This window comes from Myxine glutinosa, chromosome 7, assembly GCF_964187855.1.
Source record: "Myxine glutinosa chromosome 7, kmMyxGlut1.1, whole genome shotgun sequence".
NCBI classification, from domain to species: Eukaryota; Metazoa; Chordata; class Myxini; order Myxiniformes; family Myxinidae; genus Myxine; species Myxine glutinosa.
In genome coordinates this window covers 133,112,752-133,132,969 of record NC_136267.1, presented here as the reverse complement: position 1 = coordinate 133,132,969, position 20,218 = coordinate 133,112,752, and the positions used below count along the sequence as shown (strand labels likewise).

The window sequence follows — 20,218 nt, the reverse complement described above, 5'->3', positions numbered from 1 at the left end:
CCTCCCCCCTCCCATCCCTCCCCTTCCAACCCGCTCCCTCCCTCCTCCCCCTACCCCCCTCACCCTCCCCCTCCCTCCTCTTCTCCACCTCTCCCCCTCTTCTCCACCCCTCCTCCCCTCCGTGCCCCTCCCCTCCCCCTCCCCTCCCCCGCCCGGCAATGCCGGGTACTTCTGCTAGTAAGAGATATTGGCCGCATTGTCCCCCTATTTACAGCCATCTCAAGCATTATACACTGTCTTTTTATTTAAAGTGAATAAATGTACAGGTGACATCTATTTCAGTTTAATTAGTTGCACTTTTGACTGTTTGTTTTTTATTTTTTTCTAAAAACTGTTATGCAAGGACCAACTAAGGACTGTGGGTAATATCCTATGTTTAATTTCAGTATCCTCTCCTGAGGTCTCTTTGTATTATGGAAAATAACCATCTGGGTGGCTACCCTTCTGAAAGTAGGTAATCATTATGATATGAGGAACATTCCTGGAAAAAATTGGCACTTTTGTCCACCTGGTAACGGTAATTCCAAAATATTTCATTAAGCAATCTTACTATATCTGGATTCTTTTCATCTCCAGTCGCCATTCGTGTCCTTTATGGCATGGGCCGAGAGCTCATGGGTTCCTTTGTGCCCCATAAAGGTAAGACTAGGAAAGGACTGATTTTTGAAGTTATTAATTTTGGAGTTTTTTGGGTGGTGCTGGCTTTGCAGTGGTAGCATTTTAGTGCCCATCCCAAGTTGCCTTGAGGGCATTGAGTGTCAACCACGTAGTCACACATTGTGAGTGCTCAGGTTTCAGTAGAACCATCTTGCTAACGCATTGTACGTGCCCAAGCTTTCATCAATGATGGTGAAGGTGCTCCCTTGAGAGATTCCAAGTACTGTGAATATCTTGACGCAGCGATCCTCCATGATTTGTGACCATACCTGGGCAACATTTTGTGGGTTGGTTGTATCGGCCAGCCACCTTGACCTGGAGTCACCCTCAAGGCACCCATCTCCACACTTAAAGCCAGCAGCCTATTTGGTTGCTGCAGTTTTGAAGGCCTACTTTGGCCACATACGACCCGCGTGCGTTTGTGGATTTATTTGGAGGTGGAATCTTCTTCACTTAAAAATGAAAATGACACATCAATGGCCAATTTCCACAATATCGAGAATTGTATGGCATAACAGACATTCAAGATACAACTGTGAAATAACAAAAAGTTTGTTTTATGAAAGTAATGACGAATACCAAGCACACATGCAGGTTTATAATGAGCAAAGGGTACGAAGAAAAACCCATGATCCTGTACAATGTTTTGAGTGCTCCTTGTATATTCAGTAAAAATAGAATCTGCCAAGTTTTTCCTCCTGTTGTTATCACTGCAGGACTGGCGATGTAGCCTTTTAATTAGTAACCCTAAATTAGCCATATATTAGCCAATCTGTGAAAAAATTTAAAAGAAGCTAGTTTCAACTGATTTTGGTGGGTATGGGTATGGACAACTTCCAAAAAAAAGTAAGGAGGGATAGGGGTTGGGGAAACCTTTTTATTAGAGGTCAAAGGTCATTGACCTCTGCCTAAATCATATAAAATTGTATTTCAGCAACAAAATATGGTATATAGATGATCTTGGTGTCAAAATGCACAGGATTACGAAAGAAGATGACATAAGATAATTATTGACCCTTGGGACCAAATCCTGACCTCTGAAAATGAGGTCAAAGGTAAAAAAAGCTGTTTTATCACTAAAATGTCATATTTATAACAGGAAAATTACCATATTATATAAAAATGAGCAAAAAAAAAACCGAAGAGGTTAATTTCAACTTACTTGGTGGATATGGGGGTTATTATTTATTCCAAGAGCAGAGGGGGAGGGGGAAATTACCTTTCTTGGGATCAAATGTCATTGACCCTAGACTAAAACATTATATATTGCATGAATGAAGTCTTTGTTTTGTCTTTGTTTCAGGAGTGATTACTGAGAAAACCTAGCTAGCCTACATGTACCTTGACTACCCCAGTGCAGTGAGATGTCCCAAAAGTTCCCTGAGGCCTTTGGAACAATACTGTAAAATAACAAAATTACCAGGATGGATATATGTGAAATATGTAGTGAGGACTTTTCAGAAGCAGGAAAGCTACAGAGGTTGTACAGCAAGGGATATGAGAATCTAATAGAGCAGTGTGGACTTATCAACAACTCTTCATTATTGGAGCGATTGGAACAAAAATGGAGTAGCAACACTCCTATGACAGTCCATCGTAGATGCCGAACCCTTTTCATGCAAAAGGAGCCAGATGTTGAGGAGCAAGAGCATGCGCCAAGACCAAAGCGACAAAAGGTGTCTCAAGCAGTAAATGATGACAAAGTTGATGGTAAGATAAAGTAATTCTTTACTTGATTCATGTAAATTTCATTAAGATTCCAAGCCCATACCTGTTTTATGTTATTTTGTTTGAATTTTGAATGTTTGAGACCTATTTTTTTTTGAGCACCAGCACCAACAAAAAGAAATTTTGAATGTAAAAGACCCCAACACCATTACTTCGCTGTCTAGTGGAGTAATAACTACCGACAAGTCAATTGTCAACTGTGATGATGCAGTGAGGATAGGCCATGAAATGCAAAAGGATCTTGATAATGAGTCACCGGTTAAGAGCATGAAGACAGCAAAGAAATGCAAAAATCTGGCTGAACTTCAGAAGAAAGTAAAGGTAGGCGACAAGAGGATCTACATCGAAAAGACCCTTCTTTTCAATAGACTGATTTTCATGGCAGAGAGAGATGAAGGGATCGAACACATGTTCAAATTTGAGCTGACCCCGGTCCCAACATCTCTCTTCACAATGGATCGCATGATGAGAAAACCCAAAAAGCATGAATTTGGCAAAATGCTCAAGGAAACAGCTACAATACTTGACGTGGACATAAACAGCAAGATGCATGTTGTTGATGGAGGGTGGCTACTTCATCAGGTAAAGTGGTCCAGCGGTGCAACCATCAAGACTATAGTTGATACATATGTCAGATATGTTGACAACAAATTCAAGGATGCTACTGTAGTGTTTGATGGCTACGGGGAGGAATCATCAACGAAAGACCATGAACATATGCGGCGGATGGCTGGGAAGAAGGTTTCTCCGGACATGAGGGTCACACCGGAATTGACTATATCATGTGACAGAGAGGTTTTCCTGGCAAATGAGAAGAACAAAGGAGCCTTAATCATGATGATATCTGCAGAGATGGCAAGCCACAATATCACTGTACGCCAAGCAAAAGATGATGGTGACACGCTGATTGTTAGGTCTGCAATGGACTTGGTCGCAAGTGTTAAATCCCCAGTTGTTGTTGTCGCCCAGGACACTGATATTTTGATATTGCTCTGCTATCATAGGCCTATCCACTGTACTAATTTCTATTTACAAGCAGATTTTGGTGGTCTTTACGACATCTCTAGCATACACATCGGAGACAAAGAAGAGTTCCTCTTCAAGTATGGCTGGTCTGGAAACGACACTGTTTCATGCATTCATGGACATACCAAATGTGCTCTCTACAAATGCAGATTTCCTGCCAGTGTCATTACTGCATTCACAAGTCCCACTTCAACCGACTCCATAATTCGAACAGCTGGATTAAAAGCCATGCAGATCACATATGGCTGTGGGGATACTCCCCTAGAAAAGTCTCGCTACATGAAGTTCAAGAAGCAAGCAGCCAAGGGCAAAATCGATCCTGACCGCCTACCACCAACGGAAGATGCAACAGCTCAACATTCCCTTCGTGTCCATCTTCAAGTTGTGGTATGGAAGCATCTTGACACCTCTATTCTTGATCCCAAAGGAAGAGGATGGGAGTTAGATTCCAACAGAAAACTCAGACCAAAAATGCTATCTGTTGGTATCGCGCCAGACAACCTTCTGAAAGTAATTTGTTGCAACTGCAAGGAAGGGGAGAGGCAATGTCAAACAATGAGATGCAGCTGCATGAAAGCTCGCATGTCGTGTGTATCTGCATGTGGAGTGTGCTGTGGGCATTGCGACAATGGAACAGATAGCATAGATGCAGAAGAAGAAATTGGTAGCGATGAAGAGGAAACAGACTGAGTATTATTAATTTGTTGTTGTCGATAGATACTGTAAGTTCTAAGTTGTGAGTAGTATTCTGCAAATTGTTGATTATAAATTCACATATACTTTACATACACAAACTATTTGACACTAATGAACTTTACCCCCCCCCCCCACCCCCCCTGCTTATTTTGACCATTAACCTCGTATTTTGGTGGTGAAGAATCCATTTCATATTTAGTTTGTATCTTGGTATAATTCTGTTACTGTTACCAATATGATATTTGATATGATATTTTGGTGATAAGACGTCTATTTTTGACCTTTGACCTCATTTTCGGAGGTCAGTAATTGCTTCCTTGGGTCAGTCATTATTCTATGTCATCTTCTTTCGTAATCCTGTGCATTTTGACACCAAGATCATCTATATACCATATTTTGTTGCTGAAATACAATTTTATATGATTTAGGCAGAGGTCAATGACCTTTGACCTCTAATAAAAAGGTTTCCCCAACCCCTATCCCTCCTTACTTTTTTTTGGTAGTTGTCCATACCCATACCTACCCAAATCAGTTGAAATTAGCTTCTTTTAAATTTTTTCACAGATGAACCTTAAGTTAGGGATACTAAATATACTGTATATATAGTTAACTTAACTGATATACCTATCAAGTTAGCAGCCCCCTCACCTCACCATCTTCCTCCTTACTGCTTCTTCCTTTCTCTCCTCTTTTCCTTTCTTATTTCCCTTCTCCACTCTTTTTATTTTTTTGTATACAGAATCAAGGCTCGTGTATGAGAAAACACATTGAACATGAAAACATTCACAGACACATAAAACATACAATGAAGGGAGCGGGAAACAAGAGTGGGAGAGAGGGAAGCACACAAGCACAACAACAGTAGAGAACAGGGACGTCGGTAGATCTGTGGAAGGGGTAGGGCTGGGGAGGAGAGAGGGGTACACGGTATAAAGCAAATGAACACTCCAAGGAATTTCACTACTAGGAATTTCACTACTAGGAATTTCAGGAAAGAGGTTGGGGATTGAAAGAGGCAGATTTTGGGTGTTTTAACGGGGGTAGAAAAGATCAAGATTTTGGATGGTGCAAGGATAAGAGATGGTGGTGAACAACTGTTTTAAAGACCTGGAGGGAGGAGTCGGATTGAAGAGAGTGTGGGATTGTTCCAGAGGTGGGAGAAATGAGGAATGAAAGAGTGAAGGTGAGCAGAGAGTCTTGATGTTGGCAGTTTCACCAGGAGAGGGTAGCTGCCAGATCTTGTGCGACCTGCAGGAATATTTGGGGGACAGAGCACAGATAGAGCTGGGGGAGCTAGGCCGGATAGGAGTCTGTTGAAAACAGAAAGACCACCTACCTACCTGCGGTGAGGGAGAGAAAGGCCCTCAGATTCAGCTTCATCACGGGAGATTCCAATGATTCTGAATGCTTTGGTTTCAACCACGTGAAGCCGAGCTAGGTGTGAGGCAGGAGCACCAGCACAGAGGAGAGAGCAGTATTCCATTGAGCTGCGGATGAAAGCTTTGCATGTGGTGAGGAGCTCAGAAGTGCTAAGGAAGGACTTTGCATGACGGAGGATTCCCAGATGGCAACTGGCAATGGAGGCCAGCTTGGAAATGTGGTTTTCCCAGGAAAGATCATGGCAGATAGTGAGACCCAAAAGCTTTTTATCTCTCTGTCGATCATGCTTACCTATCTAACTTCACGGAGTGAAAGAGGTGCCTGTGTCTGTAGTTTCCATGATAAGGTGATTGTCCAAAGAGGTTACGTGTACAAGGGCAAGGCTTCTTGTGTGACCCTGCATTGCTGGCCAATACGTGCCTTTTGGTAACATGACCTTTCTTTTCCAAACTGCTCGATTGTCTTTCTCCATTGGTTAGACACGAGTGGGTAAATAGTGGATGGAAGTTTTGCCCCACGGTGTTGCTACACTAGACGTTAGTCAGCATCCCCACTGATGGTATCGCCCGGCCGTATTGTTTGGAGAGGAGTGGGGCGTTAAGAGGCACAGGCCTTATCTGGTGGACCAAGTTGCTGGTAAGGTAACGTGGGATCTGGACGTGAGGACCCTGCTTAAATCTATAATTTCAGACAATGTCTGTGGTTGCTTAGCAACTTATCATGCGACGGAGTTATCTGTGGCTCATCAGCTTCAGGGTCAATGGACGGGAAGTGTGTCCGAGTCGCCCGTTTGGGCCCAGACGGCAAACCATTAACATTATATTGTGGTGCTGTGCACACACGACTCGATTGCCAGAGAGGTAGGCCACAACGTGTTGGTACAAACAAAGTCTTTATTAAGAGCTGCACTTCAGCACTGGGCGGGCTCGAGCTTAGAGCCCGCATATATGTCCCGAGGCCACGCCTTGTCCCCGGGCGTGGCCGATCGGTCGAAAGGCGGGGCATGCACTTTCGTTCCCCGCCTGGACGCTCGCGCCACCCACTGGTGCGTGGAATTATTGTCCTTTGTGTCCGCCACACGCGCCCCCCCAGAATTCCCGCGCACCTGAAGGGTGAGTTTGCGGGGAAGCCGGATGACCCGGCCGATACGCCCCCTGGCGATGGGTGCAGGGCTGGGGGGTAGCGGGACGGCGGGGCCGGGGGGGGGGGCGGCCTCGACGCGGAGGCAGAGCTGCTGGCGGGGGGTGGTCCAGATCGAGGTGGGCCGGCTTGAGGCGGTCCACGGAGATGCGATCCGGGGCACCGCCGATGTCGATGGTGAAATATTTGTCCCCGGTCTCCAGCACGCGGAAGGGCCCGTCGTACGGGGGCCGTAGCGGTGCCTGGTGGGCGTCGTGCCGGACGAAGACGTACTCCGCCGTGCGAAGCTCCGGGGCGACGTGGGAAGACGGGCAACCGTGGTGTGCCGTCGGCACCGGGGCGAACCTCCGGGCGGTCTCCTGAAGGGCGGAGCGCTGTTGCGCTGCGGACCAAGGAGCCGTGGAGTCGGGGATAAATTCGCCCGGTACCCGCAGTGGTTGCCCGAAGACCAGCTCCGCCGAGGACGCACGCAGGACGTCCTTGGGCGCCATCCTGAGGCCCAGGAGGACCCAGGGGAGCCTGTCGGCCCAGCTGCCGTCGCGGAGGCTGGCCCGGAGCGCGGCCTTCATCGAGCGATGAAAGCGCTCGCACAGGCCATTGGCCTGGGGGTGGTAGGCCGTGGTGCGGTGTAGTTTTACGCCGAGCCCTTGCACCACCGCGGCCCAGAGCTCCGAGGTGAACTGCGGGCCGCGGTCGGACGAGATGTCCAAGGGGGCACTGAACCTGGCAACCCAATTGGCGATGAAGGCTTGCGCCACATCAGCCGCAGACGTCGCCGCCAATGGGACAGCCTCCGGCCACCGTGTGGTGCGGTCCACCATGGTGAAGAGGTGGGTGAACCCCCGCGAGGGGGGCAGAGGTCCCACCAAGTCGACGTGCACGTGATCGAACCGACGCTCGGGCACTGCAAACGGGGCCAATGGGGACTGGGTGTGGCGGTGGACCTTTGCGTGCTGGCACACGAGGCACGTCCTGGCCCAGTCGCGGACGTCCTTCCTGAGGCCATGCTAGACGAACTTCGCCGCGACGAGCTTCTGGGAGGCCTTCATGCCCGGGTGGGACAGGCCGTGGATGGCGTCGAACACTGGGCGCTGCCAGCCAGCGGGCACGATGGGGCGAGGCCGGCTGAGGGAGACGTCGCACAGGAGGGCCACGCCCGCGGCGTCGAACGGCACCTCGGTGATGCGGAGGCCCGTGACGGCGGTCCGCAAGGCCTGGATGCCGGGGTCGGCGGTCTGGTCCTCCGCCATCCGGGCATAGTCGATCCCGAGGTGGACCGCGTGCGCGACGGACCGGGAAAGGCAATCCGCCACCGGGTTGTCTTTACCTGCCACGTGACGGCTGTCCGTCGTATACTCGGACATGGCAGAGAGGTGACGCTGATGCCGTGCCGACCATGGCTCGGCGACCTTGGCCATTGCGAACACAAGGGGCTTGTGGTCGACGAAAGCCGTGAACGGGCGGCCCTCCAGCAGATGGCGGAAGTGTCGGACCGCCAGGTGGAGCCCGAGCAGCTTGCGGTCGAAGGTGCTGTAGCGGCGTTCGTGCGGGCGAAGCTGCCGGCTAAAAAACGCCAGCGGTTGCCAAGCACCACGCACCCACTGCTCGTGCACCGCGCCCACCGCGTAGTCCGACGTGTCGGTGGTGAGGGCGATCGGCGCATTGGGCGCCGGGTGCACCAGCATGGTGGCGTTGGCCAGGGCCAGCTTTGCGCCCGCAAACGCCACGGCCATCGGCTCCGACCAGGCGATGTCACCTTTGCCCGGCTTGCCCCGGAGGGCCTCGTGCAGGGGGCGGAGGAGCTGGGTGATGTGGGGCACAAAGCGGTGGTAAAAATTTACCATGCCCAGGAACTCCTGGAGCCCCTTGATCATGCGGGGTCGCGGGAAATCCCTGGCCGCCTCCACCTTGGCCGGTAAAGGGACGGCCCCATGCCTGGTGATGCGGTGCCCCAAGAAGTCGATGGTGGCAACGACGAAACGGCACTTGGCGGGGTTGATGATTAGGCCATGCTGGCCCAGGCGTTCGAAAAGCGTGCGTAGGTGGAGCAGGTGCTCCTCCCGGGACACGCTCGCGACTAGGATGTCGTCCAGGTAGACAAAGAGGAAAGGTAAGTCGCGCAAGACGCTGTCCATAAGCCGTTGGAACGCCTGGGCCGCATTCTTCAACCCGAATGGCATTCGCAGGAACTCGAAGAGGCCGAAAGGGGTGATGACGGCCGTCTTCGGGACATCGCCCGGTTGTACGGGGACCTGGTGGTAGCCCCGGATGAGGTCCACCTTGGAAAACACGGTCGTGTTTGCCAACCGGGCGGAAAAGTCCTGGATATGCGGGACCGGGTAGCGGTCGGGGGTGGTGGCATCATTGAGCCGGCGGTAGTCCCCGCACGGCCGCCATCCCCCGCCGGGCTTCGGCACAATGTGCAGAGGAGAAGTCCAAGCGCTGTTGGAGCGCCGTACGATCCCCAGCCGCTCCAGCGTGGCGAACTCCGCTTTCGCCACAGCGAGCTTCGTGGGTTCGAGTCGGCGTGCCCGGGCGTAGACCGGCGGCCCGACCATGGGTATATGGTGCTCCATCCCGTGTTTAACGGCCACCGCTGAGAAGGTGGGCCGCGTGAGGGCCGGGAAACTGGCTAGGAGGCGGGTAAAGTCGTCCGCTGCCGGAAGCGTGCAAACTAAACTCGCCGGGACGGAACCTTCCAGCAAGCCGCTTGGCAAGCCGCTCAGTGAGCCGCTCAACGAGCCACTCAGCGAACAAGCGAGCGAGCTGAAGGTTTCGGCCTGGACGAGACGTCTGCGCTTCACGTCGACCAACAGCCCATGCGCACATAGGAAGTCCGCGCCCAGCAGGGCCATTGGCACACTGGCGGTCACGAACGACCATTGAAAGCGCTGCCCTCTGAACCGCAGTGAGAGGCAACGCTTCCCGAATGTGCGGATGGGTGTACCGTTGGCGGCAAGCAAAGCGGGGCCCCGGCCCGCGGCTTGCTTGTCGGACGTGGAGGCGGGGAGGACGCTTACCTGCGCTCCTGTGTCGCAAAGAAAACGGCGCAAGGAGGCTGCCGGATAAGGTGTCCATGATGAACAGGAGGCTGCTGGAATGGCTGACGCTCATGGCCGCAAGTGAGCACCGGTCGTTTCCCGACCTGTCAAAAGAACACGGCGGGCGGCACATTTTAGCCTTGCGGCCGAACCTGGCATGGTAGTAGCACCAGGTTTGCGGCGGTGGCCCCCGCGGCGGCCGTGTCGGCGGCGGTGGTGGTGGCAGCGGTGGTAGTGGACGGGGCGTAGCAGCGGCCAAGAGGGAAGCAGGGGGCGCTGGAGCCTCCGCACCGGGAGCCACTACGGCAGCACCGTACACCGACCGCGTAATACTTGTCGGCCTCTCCAGCCAGGGCGCGGGGTTTCGTTAGTTTGGAACCGGTCAGCGCGAGGGGGGCATGCGCTTTCGTTCCCCGCCTGGACGCTCGCGCCACCCACTGGTGCGCGGAATTATTGTCCCTTGTGCCCGCCACAATATATACATATACACACGGGTTTTTGCAATAGTGTGTGTGTGTGTCTGTCTGTCTGTCCAGGTCATAACTATTGAGTCAAAATGTGACAGGGCAAAGTCATAGTGACTATAAATAGCCCTTTTATTAGCCCAACTGCAGCTTGTCAAGGGAAAGATGCTCGGTTTAAAAAAAAAAAGCTTCCATATTTATTTATTTATTTATTTACTATTTACCATTGAGTGTCTGCCCAGGCCATAAGATTCTTACCAATTGAGCTTTTGCCATAAAATCTTCAACAAATCTTTATTATGAGAATATGGAGAACGCATGAGTACAATCTACAATTTTTTTTGGTAACTATCGTTTTCGTCAAGCTTAGTTCAAGTACGAAGCGGACGCGGGAGACAAGAGGGGGAGAGAGAGGGAAGCACACAAGCACAACAACAGGAGAGAACTGGGACGTCGGTAGATCTGTGGAAGGGGGGGGGGGAGGGGAGCTGGGGAGGAGGGAGGGTACACGCTATAAAGCAAATGAATACTACTAGGAATTTCACTACTAGGAATTTCTGGAAAGAAGTTGGGGATTGAAATAGGCAGATTTGCATTTTGAGATGCTTTCTAGTTGAACTTATCATACAAGTAAAAGACGTCCACATTCCACAACCATCCTTGAACATGTGTTGGAATGTTGACTGAGGCCCTCAGTTTTTTGTTGTTCCGCCTTCACTTTTTCACATCGATTCGTTTATTCTGCAACCTCTTGAGATTGACAGGAAGCTTTCAAAATAGTTGGAAATTGCCCATGGAGATTTAAAAAAACAAAAAACAAAGTTACATGATGATTGGATGGAAAATGTGACAGGCATTTCAAAAAGTCTGTTTGCATGGTATTGCATGGTATTTCAGGTATCAGGAATAAATGGCCTCAGCAAAATTAATCAATTGTGAAAAAAGTTTTACGTCCACATCACTCCACTTCTTACTTGCGAACAACAAATGTCCAGCACTGCATTCGGCATCAGGTAAAATGTAAAAGTGTCCAGGTAAGGCTGTCTCTGCACTTTCTCTTAACAAGAAACTACCTGACTAAGTGATCAATCGGATAAGATGTCTTTTTGAGGTTTTGAACTGGAGGAAGCATTCAATAATGACATAAAAACATGTGTGTACAAATATGAAGAAAGCACTGTTTTGTGTTTTCATTTATATGAATTACCTGAAGAAGCAAGTGAAGTGAAACAGAAAAGCAGACAAACACAAACCAGAACTTAAAAGATGATTCTAATCGAACGGTTAAAAAAAAATCATTTGAACCGATTAACCAACATTACCTCCAACAGGAACAACTTTTAGAAATCCTGTTGTTGGCATTCCGCGTGACATGTTCAAATCGTGTTATATTTCTCCTTAAGAGGGCGACATGTACCTATAGTGAAATGATCGAGCAGAAAAGAATCACAAAAAGTCAAACGAAAACAATCATTAAATGTAATATTGATTTTTGCCAGAATAAAAAAAAAAATTACAATCTTTGATGGATAGCTTTTCCCAAACTACTTCTTTGGATCTGATAGATCTTGTGCCTTTGAGGTCCTGGACAAAGCGTAGGCTGTACATAAATAAGTGTTCAGTAGTTTGGTTTGCACTTTGACCTGTCAAACATCGCTAAAGGTGACAACTCACTGTGGCCGAAGAAGATGTTACGGCTTTTAACATGGCACCGAAAACCTGCCATCATCCGGCGGCATCGAGCTGGCAGCCGTGAATCATCATCGTCAAAGCCAGTCATTGCTGCGATGTGCCAGTCAATAATCTGGACCGTGGAATCCTCACATGATGTCGTGAACAATGGGTGGGCACAGGTCCGGGGAGATGCAGTGGTCGTTGTGTTCCAAGGTTCCCCGTGGACAGCGACAGCCCGGAACACAGGCCTTGGCACAGGGTGGGGGGGCTCGTGCGGTGTAGCATGTCCGTGGGCAGCTCGGCGCACACTCCTTGAACTTGTAACCTCGCTCACTTGGACAAGATATCTCTGTGAATTTGGGATGAAAGTGGAGCAGATGGAGCAGATGGCATATCGGTTTGCGACGCATCAGCCTCCACTGCACTTGCGCATGCTTTCTCCATGCCAAGACAACATCGACACACATATAAGGCCTGTGTCCAAACCACCAATAAATAACTGTAATGCAGATATCAGTGAGGTGTCCAGACTTGCAATAAGCACAAGTGTGATAAATCATTAAGCAACAGAACTGCATTTGATTCAATGTCATTCAAGTTTAGTTTAAGGTGTGTTGTACTGGCAGCGGGTGCCATGTATATGCATTGGAGCTGGGCCTCCTGGTGCATTGTGGTGTATGAAGAACATGCCAACACAGTGCAGGCCCAATGCCAATTGTGCTCGTGGAGATAAAGGATATGAAAACTTTCTAAAGGAGCCTATTACTTTGGGTTTTGCCTTACATACCTTTCCACCACCCATGCACTTACCACAAACGGATGGAGACCTCCAATGTACCATCAACCCGGATGCTGCACATCGGGACATATATGCCTCCAAAGTATCACAGATGCACTCACGCAGAGCACCACGTTGTCTGCGCATAACCGCACCACATGTGCACACCTCACTCTCACAAGCCGCCACAAATGGTGCAGGGGGAACCAATTGATGGCAGCGTGAGAAGGGTGGTAAGTACAACATCCTGCACCTGGCAGTGGCCTCTGAGCGGACACGGTACGTGGCTCGAAGACAGGGCTGTAAATCATGGGCTGGAACACAAGTCGGACTTAGCCCATGAGGTGCTCTATCCACCTATGGGGGTCAAAGGCAATGAAAAATGAAAACAAACAGATGAAAAATCACTCGTAGAGTGACACTTGGCAAAACAATCGGATGAAAACTGAGGATTTTAGAAATTTGGCCTATGTTGACCTTTTGGCCTATGTTAACCTTAAAAATAGTTGTTGGTTGAATTCAATTAGCTGATGTGAAAATCCTATTCAAAATTCAAGTCAATCGGATGAAAATTTAGGATTTTAGAAATATGAAAAGGTCGTTGACCCATGGCCTATGTTGACGTTTTGGCCGAAGTTGATCTCAAAAATATTTGGTGGTTGAATTCAGTTAGCTGATATGAAAATCCTAATCATATTTCAAGTTAATCGGATGAAAATTTAGGATTTTAGAGATTTGAAAAAGGTGGTTGACCTTTGGCCTATGTTTACCTTTTGGCCTATGTTTACCTTTTGGCCTATGTTGATCTCAAAAATAGTTGGTGGTTGAATTCAGTTCGCTGATATGTAAATCCTATTCAAATTTTAAGTCAATTGGATGAAAATTTAGGATTTTAGAAATTAGAAAAGGTCGTTGACCCATGGCCTATGTTGACGTTTTGGCCTAAGTTGATCTCAAAAATAGTTTATGGTTGAATTCAGATCGCCGATATGTAAATCCTATTCAAATTTTAAGTCAATCGGATGAAAATTTAGGATTTTAGAAATTAGAAAAGGTCGTTGACCCATGGCCTATGTTGACGTTTTGGCCTAAGTTGATCTCAAAAATGGTTGGTGGCTGAATTCAGTTCACTGATATGTAAATCTGATTCAAATTTCAAGTCAATCGGATGAAAATTTTGGATTTTAGAGATTTGAAAAAGGTGGTTGACCTTTGGCCTATGTTGACCTTCTGGCCAATGTTGACCTTTAGGCCTATGTTGATCTCAAAAATAGTTGGTGGTTGAATTCAGTTCGCTGATATGTAAATCCTATTCAAATTTCAAGTCAATCGGATGAAAATTGAGGATTTTAGAAATTTGAAGAAAAGTGGTTGACCTTTGGCCTATGTTGACCTTTTGACCTATGCTGATCTCAAAAAATAGTTGGTGGTTGAATTCAGTTAGCTGATATGTAAATCCTATTCAAATTTCAAGTCAATCGGATGAAAATTGAGGATTTTAGAGATTTGAAAAAGGTGGTTGACCTTTGTCTTATGTTGACCTTTTGACCTTAAAAAAATAGGATTCTGTCGGACCACCAACTCCATCATTTGGTGAAGTTTCGTGAAGATCAGTTTAAAATTGTGACCTCTCGGCAAGTATAAATGAGCTGTCAGTCAATGTTGAGAGAGTTAATTGTTTACAACATTTAATGGCTTTAAGCTGTGGGCCCTCTGTCCTTTTAAACTCGACATTTAAATGAGAATTACAGTCAAATAGTTGCTAAATGACTTTAAATCGACATGCTGTGAGTTTTTGATTAAGGCCTTAATCAGAGCATTCTTGGTTTAATTCCAGCTGTGTGGTTCCTTGGTTCCATTCCAGCCATCTTCAAAGCGAAGTATTAAATATGAGGGGAGTTTGAAGGTCACCTGCCAACTGGTGCCAAATTGGGCATCCGAGTGTGCGGGTTCGAGTGTGCGCAGAGTCTGGTCATCGTGGGGTTTTCCATTGAAATTGCCGCACAGACCGCAGAGGCGTCCCCAGTACGAGTTGGGTACGCTGAGCTCCAGGCGTCCACGGCTGTTCCACTGCATCTGCACAAGATCAAATGAAGAGTGTGCACCTGTAACTTGTTAAAATACAAGTTCCCTTTTTGCATACATAGTTGAGGCTCATGGAAGAGCTGGTTCACTGAACAGATCAGGACATAACAGGATGCAAAAAGAACAGTAGAGAGAGAGAGGGGGAACAAAGCACGGAACGAGCGGAGGGTGCAAGATCAGAAAGGTGGAGGTAGCAGACAGAGAGACCACCGGCTTGTCTGCCAGGGTAAATTATAGGGCCCATAGGCCCAGCCTTACAAGTAAATATACACAACAGGTGGAGGCCATGAGACCTATCAATCCTGTGCAATGTTGCCAACCTATGGTTGTTTGTCCATGCTCTGTCCCTTTTTTATTGCTAAGCAACAAGCACGGAGGCAGTATGTACCAATTCTAAAGACTTTGACATGGCTCGGGCCCTCTTGGCCGACTTCATTACAGATTTTTTTTTCTGTTTGAAGACTGTAATGAAATAACGTAACGTCACATAAATACCGTGAGTCTAGCGAGCGGCAAAATAGTGGTACACCAATAACAGTCCCACTACCAGGGCCACTTACAGTGCCGCACCGACAATTTAGAAAGACAGCAGACACAAGAAAGAGCTCGAATTTCATGTGCCATGCTCTACACAGAGCGTTGGTTCTGCCGAAGCAGTTCCTTGGCTAGGGTTACAACCTGGATGGGTTGCCACACCGACACAGGAAGTCAGGGCAGGAATTTGTAATTTGTTCATGGTGCCTGGTGTTGGCTTAACGGTTAAGGTGGCTGGCTTAAGATCTTGGGCTCCATATAGAAGAAGTACCACATTTAGAGGCCATTTCCCCCCGCAGAGCAGGGGTTGGCCTTTTTCGGGTACTGTGGTCTCCTTCTTGAAGCAATGTTTTACGGCCGGATGCTCTTCCTGCCGCCAACCCTGTTAGTCGTCTCTTGCGACACACAGGCAATTACCAGTGAACTGCTCCTCAATTTGCCGACCTCGGAACGATGACAGGCAGAGTAAACCCCCCTGGTGTTAATTCAGTGATCGACCAGGATTCGAACCCAGGATCCTATGATCCCAAACCGGCACCCTAACCGCTAAGCCAACACCAGGCTAAGGCAACACCAACACCGCTAAGCTCCATATGAAATAATAATAATAATTTTGCACACTCAATCACAAAATCAATCACCCAGTCGAGTATCCTGCGTAGGACTGGCGGCCCCTAGCAAAGAAACTGCTTCGGCAGATCCAACACTCTGTGTAGAGCATGGTGCATGAATGATGATTCCAAAAAGCTGCCCCCTTTTTGGAAGTGGTCCACAGTAGTTCACTGCACTGGAGATCTCTGTTTAATACCTTAATCCCAAGCTGGGTGTTGAGTAGGATAACACCCATTTGCTGCTCCACAGAGATGGAGTTGTGCACATACGGTAAACTAACCGCCTTCCCGTCCACCTGGAAATAAAGCAAGGAGACCATCAATGAGACCGTCCCAGCATTACTGTAGGTACCTCTCATTGTTCTTAACCCACCTACTCTTGACTACCATTTTAAAACATTCCTCATCATCAACGACTCCACCAATTTGCACCAAACTCCATGACTTCAATGTCACACTTACATCAACAACAACAACAACAACAACAGGCATTTTAAGGCCATTTTCCCTGCTAGAGCGGGGGTTAGCCTTGCGGTCCCCATGACAATCTTCTCCATTTTGCCCTATTTTCTGCATCTCCCCTTGTTAACCCCCTTGCCCGCATTTCTTCTTCGACCATCTTTAGCCAAGTCTTTCTCGGTCTTCCCCGTCCTCTACTTCCTTCTACATTCATTTCCATCACTCTTCTCAACCAGTAACTTTCATCCTTCCTCAACACATGACCAAACCATCTCAACCTGTTCCTCTTCACAGCATCCATAACAGGCTCTATTCCCATCATCTTTCGCAATTCATCATTTGTCTTCCTCTCTCTCAACGATACTCCGCACATCCACCGAACCATTCGCATTTCCACCCTTTCCAGCCTTCGTTGCTGCTCTACGTTCATTACCCATGTCTCGCTCCCATAAATCATAACACTTCTCACACATGCAGCATACACCTTCAGCTTCAACGACACTCCCCTCATACATCCATCAATTAATTTAGATAAAATCAGCCATCTGTGGCCTTTACTTCCATCCCACTTTTACATGCTGTCTCTTAATCCAAAACCCACTGCCAATGGACTTCTAAATTGGTCAACTATCGCACTAATGACACCAATGATGCTACACGAGCGATGAAGGAATGAATACCATGACAACCCAGTTCCTTAGCAGTTGTACAGCGATGCTCTTCAGTCGCAGTGCTACCTCAGTTGTCTCAGCAACATCCTCACGTGGTCCAGTTCCAATCTTCACCTGCACACTGTTGGTTAAACACATGGAATGTGGAGTGAAATGTCCATACTATGATCCGAAAGAATGTTGGCTCAACACTACAGAACAGACCTAAGCTGGAAAAGATGATTGTTCCAATAAATAAATTTTTACTTTTAACCTCATTTATTGCTGAACTTTGTAACAAAACATCAAGGTAGGAATGAAAGATATGACTATGTTTCATATGAGATTTGCTGGCATGGTGTTGATGTCATGCTGGGTCTGTCGGTGCTGTGATTGATTCTGTTTCATGTGACCTGAATGTCCCAGACATGCAGTCCTCGGCAAGCAAGTATGAGCAAGCACTGAAGAAGTTGTTCATCCGTCCATCGAACGACAGGAGGTGGTAAGAGCCAAATGCCAAACATGTGGCGAGCCTTGGGCGGCATACAGGGCAGCAGGTGCTGGGAGCTAGATCAGGTGCTTTGTTCTGTGGTTTGAGAGGGATAGGTTTGGGGAAGGTCAACTATGTTCTGTTGTTGTTGTGTTATTTGACCTTAAAAAACAATCTGATCTAATTGTGAGGCTAAGACTGGTGTTGGCTTTACGGTTAAGTTGTCTGGCTTAAGATCTTAGGGTAAGAGTAACTTAGGTAAGTAACTCACTCCTTAGGACTTTTCCCCCCCAATTTTTCTATTTTTTCTTGGTGTCCATCCCAAGACATTAAGATTCCGCAAAATGGATTTGCAATCTTCACATGTAATTGATGTCAGATTAAATGACGATGCTGTGGAGCAAATCATGGGCAGAATAACAAAACCTCCACATAACCAAGTGTTCAACCACTGCGAGCAGCTACAACCACTTTGGCTTCATCTGCTTCTCCCATTCCACTTTCTTCTCCAATTCCACTTTCTTCTCCCATTCCACTTCCCAGCACTAGGTCTTTCCTGCTAGGTTACTCCCATTAGGAGCTTATCTGATCAGCATGACTGTTCCTGAGTTGGGAAAGTTTTTCTTTGAAATTGCCCTCTGGATATTTATTTTATCACTTTCGCAGATAACAATCCCAGTGGCAAAGTCAGCCAACTGTCCCTAATAATTATATCATTGGTGTGGGCACATGCAGGGTGTGTAAGGTGCTGACAGTTGAGGTGTGCGGATAGTTCGTGGTCCGCAGAAAGCTGGAAGTGTGTCTAAAGTTGGAGAAGCATGAAGAAGTGGTAGTACTTGAAGAAATTTAGGTGTGTATAATATGAGAGTCCACCCACCGAGTACAACGGAAATCAAGGAGACAGGTATGACAGGTGGTTCCACCCAAGGTTGGTGTTGTAACTCACTCGTTCACAGGTAAGGACATTGCAGGACTGAGAGCGACAATGCACACTCCCACCCTCACAAGAGCATGTGGTACACTCGTCCACGATCCAATGTTCTCCTGGCATATACTCATGCTCACGGAACATACATGGCTGTTCATCTGTAGACATGGGAGGTTAAGGTGTTGCAGGGAGTGCGGAGAAGCCAAACAATAAATAGCAACAAAGTAAGAGAGATGTAGGTTGTGTCTCACAAAAAGACATAAAAACAGGCAGCCGAGTAGGGGAGAGGCAGGTTAGTTGATACAACCTTCCTCCTAGCCCTCAGAAATGAAACTTGTGTAAATGCTGCCCTCTGTTGTTAGCTAGTTGCATTACATATCATTGATAAGTAGGTCAAGAAGTTACAGACAAAGAAAGGGTGTGATTCTCCAAAAAACCTGATTTGTGTCCTCCTGAGTAAAAATGCCAACAAAAGGTAAGATCATTCATTGTGATAATACTTCATAGATTTCACAGGAGTTCTCATTGGTTGATTATACCTTGTGAAAGTGGCTTTCAGCCTACGCTGCTTTGATTGCCAGGATAATACACATAAGCATGTGGGTAACATGTGTTGCAAAAAACCCATGGATGGGTTACATGATACAGTCTGAGCTGTATCAACTAATCCATTCATTATTTTTTTTACAAGACAATGCTGTAGCCATTTGTAACTGGGCTTCATACATCATAATATATGTATGCCTATATAGCCTACACTGTACATCTTTAGAGGTAAGAGTTGTGTCCATCTGAGTTGTGAATCTGGTTCCTTTCCTGATATTTGATGCTTGCCGATTCATTTGTTTGGCGGATCTTTTTTTTCTCTCCAACTTAACCTTTAGCCCGATTGTCAGATATACTTTACATTACCGATGTATACAAAGCAGGTATACAACTGACAAACAAACAGCTTTAATTAACAGTGCTCATTGACTGAAAATACCATTAGTACAAATATTGTACAGAAATGATGGTATGTACCCTAGTTTGATGTGTATCTGTAATTATGTGCATGCTAATTTGTTACCATTGGCAGAAATACCATGTAAATCGATGTACCATCTAACTCATTCACCATGTAAATCGATGTATCATCTAACTCATTCACCATGTATAATCGATGTATCATCTAACTCATTCACCATGTAAATCGATGTATCATCTAACTCATTCACCATGTAAATCGATGTATCATCTAACTCATTCACCATGTAAATCGATGTATCATCTAACTCATTCACCATGTAAATCGATGTATCATCTAACTCATTCACCATGTAAATCGATGTATCATCTAACTCATTCACCATGTAAATCGATGTATCATCTAACTCATTCACCATGTAAATCGATGTATCATCTAACTCATTCACCATGTAAATCGATGTACCATCTAACTCATTCACCATGTAAATCGATGTATCATCTAACTCATTCACCATGTAAATCGATGTATCATCTAACTCATTCACCATGTAAATCGATGTATCATCGAACTCATTCACCATGTAAATCGATGTACCATCTAACTCATTCACCATGTAAATCGATGTATCATCTAACTCATTCACCATGTAAATCAATATATCATCTAACTCATTCACCATGTAAATCGATGTATCATCTAACTCATTCACCATGTAAATCGATGTATCATCTAACTCATTCACCATGTAAATCGATGTATCATCTAACTCATTCACCATGTAAATCGATGTATCATCTAACTCATTCACCATGTAAATCGATGTATCATCTAACTCATTCACCATGTAAATCGATGTACCATTTAACTCATTCACCATGTAAATCAATGTATCATCTAACTCATTCAC

General features: G+C 46.8%; 2 protein-coding genes across 3 annotated transcripts in view; both read right to left on the bottom strand.

The window, feature by feature from the left end:
• Positions 1–20,218, bottom strand: part of LOC144893007 (uncharacterized) — an 812,187-nt gene that overhangs the window by 505,295 nt on the left and 286,674 nt on the right. The window lies entirely within an intron of this gene.
• Positions 10,410–18,499, bottom strand: LOC144893006 (kielin/chordin-like protein; the record flags this gene model as incomplete). 2 transcript variants are annotated; one of them, XM_078782306.1, is given in 7 exon segments in its annotated part: positions 10,410–12,155; positions 12,617–12,941; positions 14,496–14,660; positions 16,012–16,110; positions 16,954–17,065; positions 17,337–17,509; positions 18,360–18,499. In XM_078782306.1, coding segments are annotated over 7 exon segments (1,217 nt in total), but the record flags the coding sequence as incomplete, so codon positions are not given.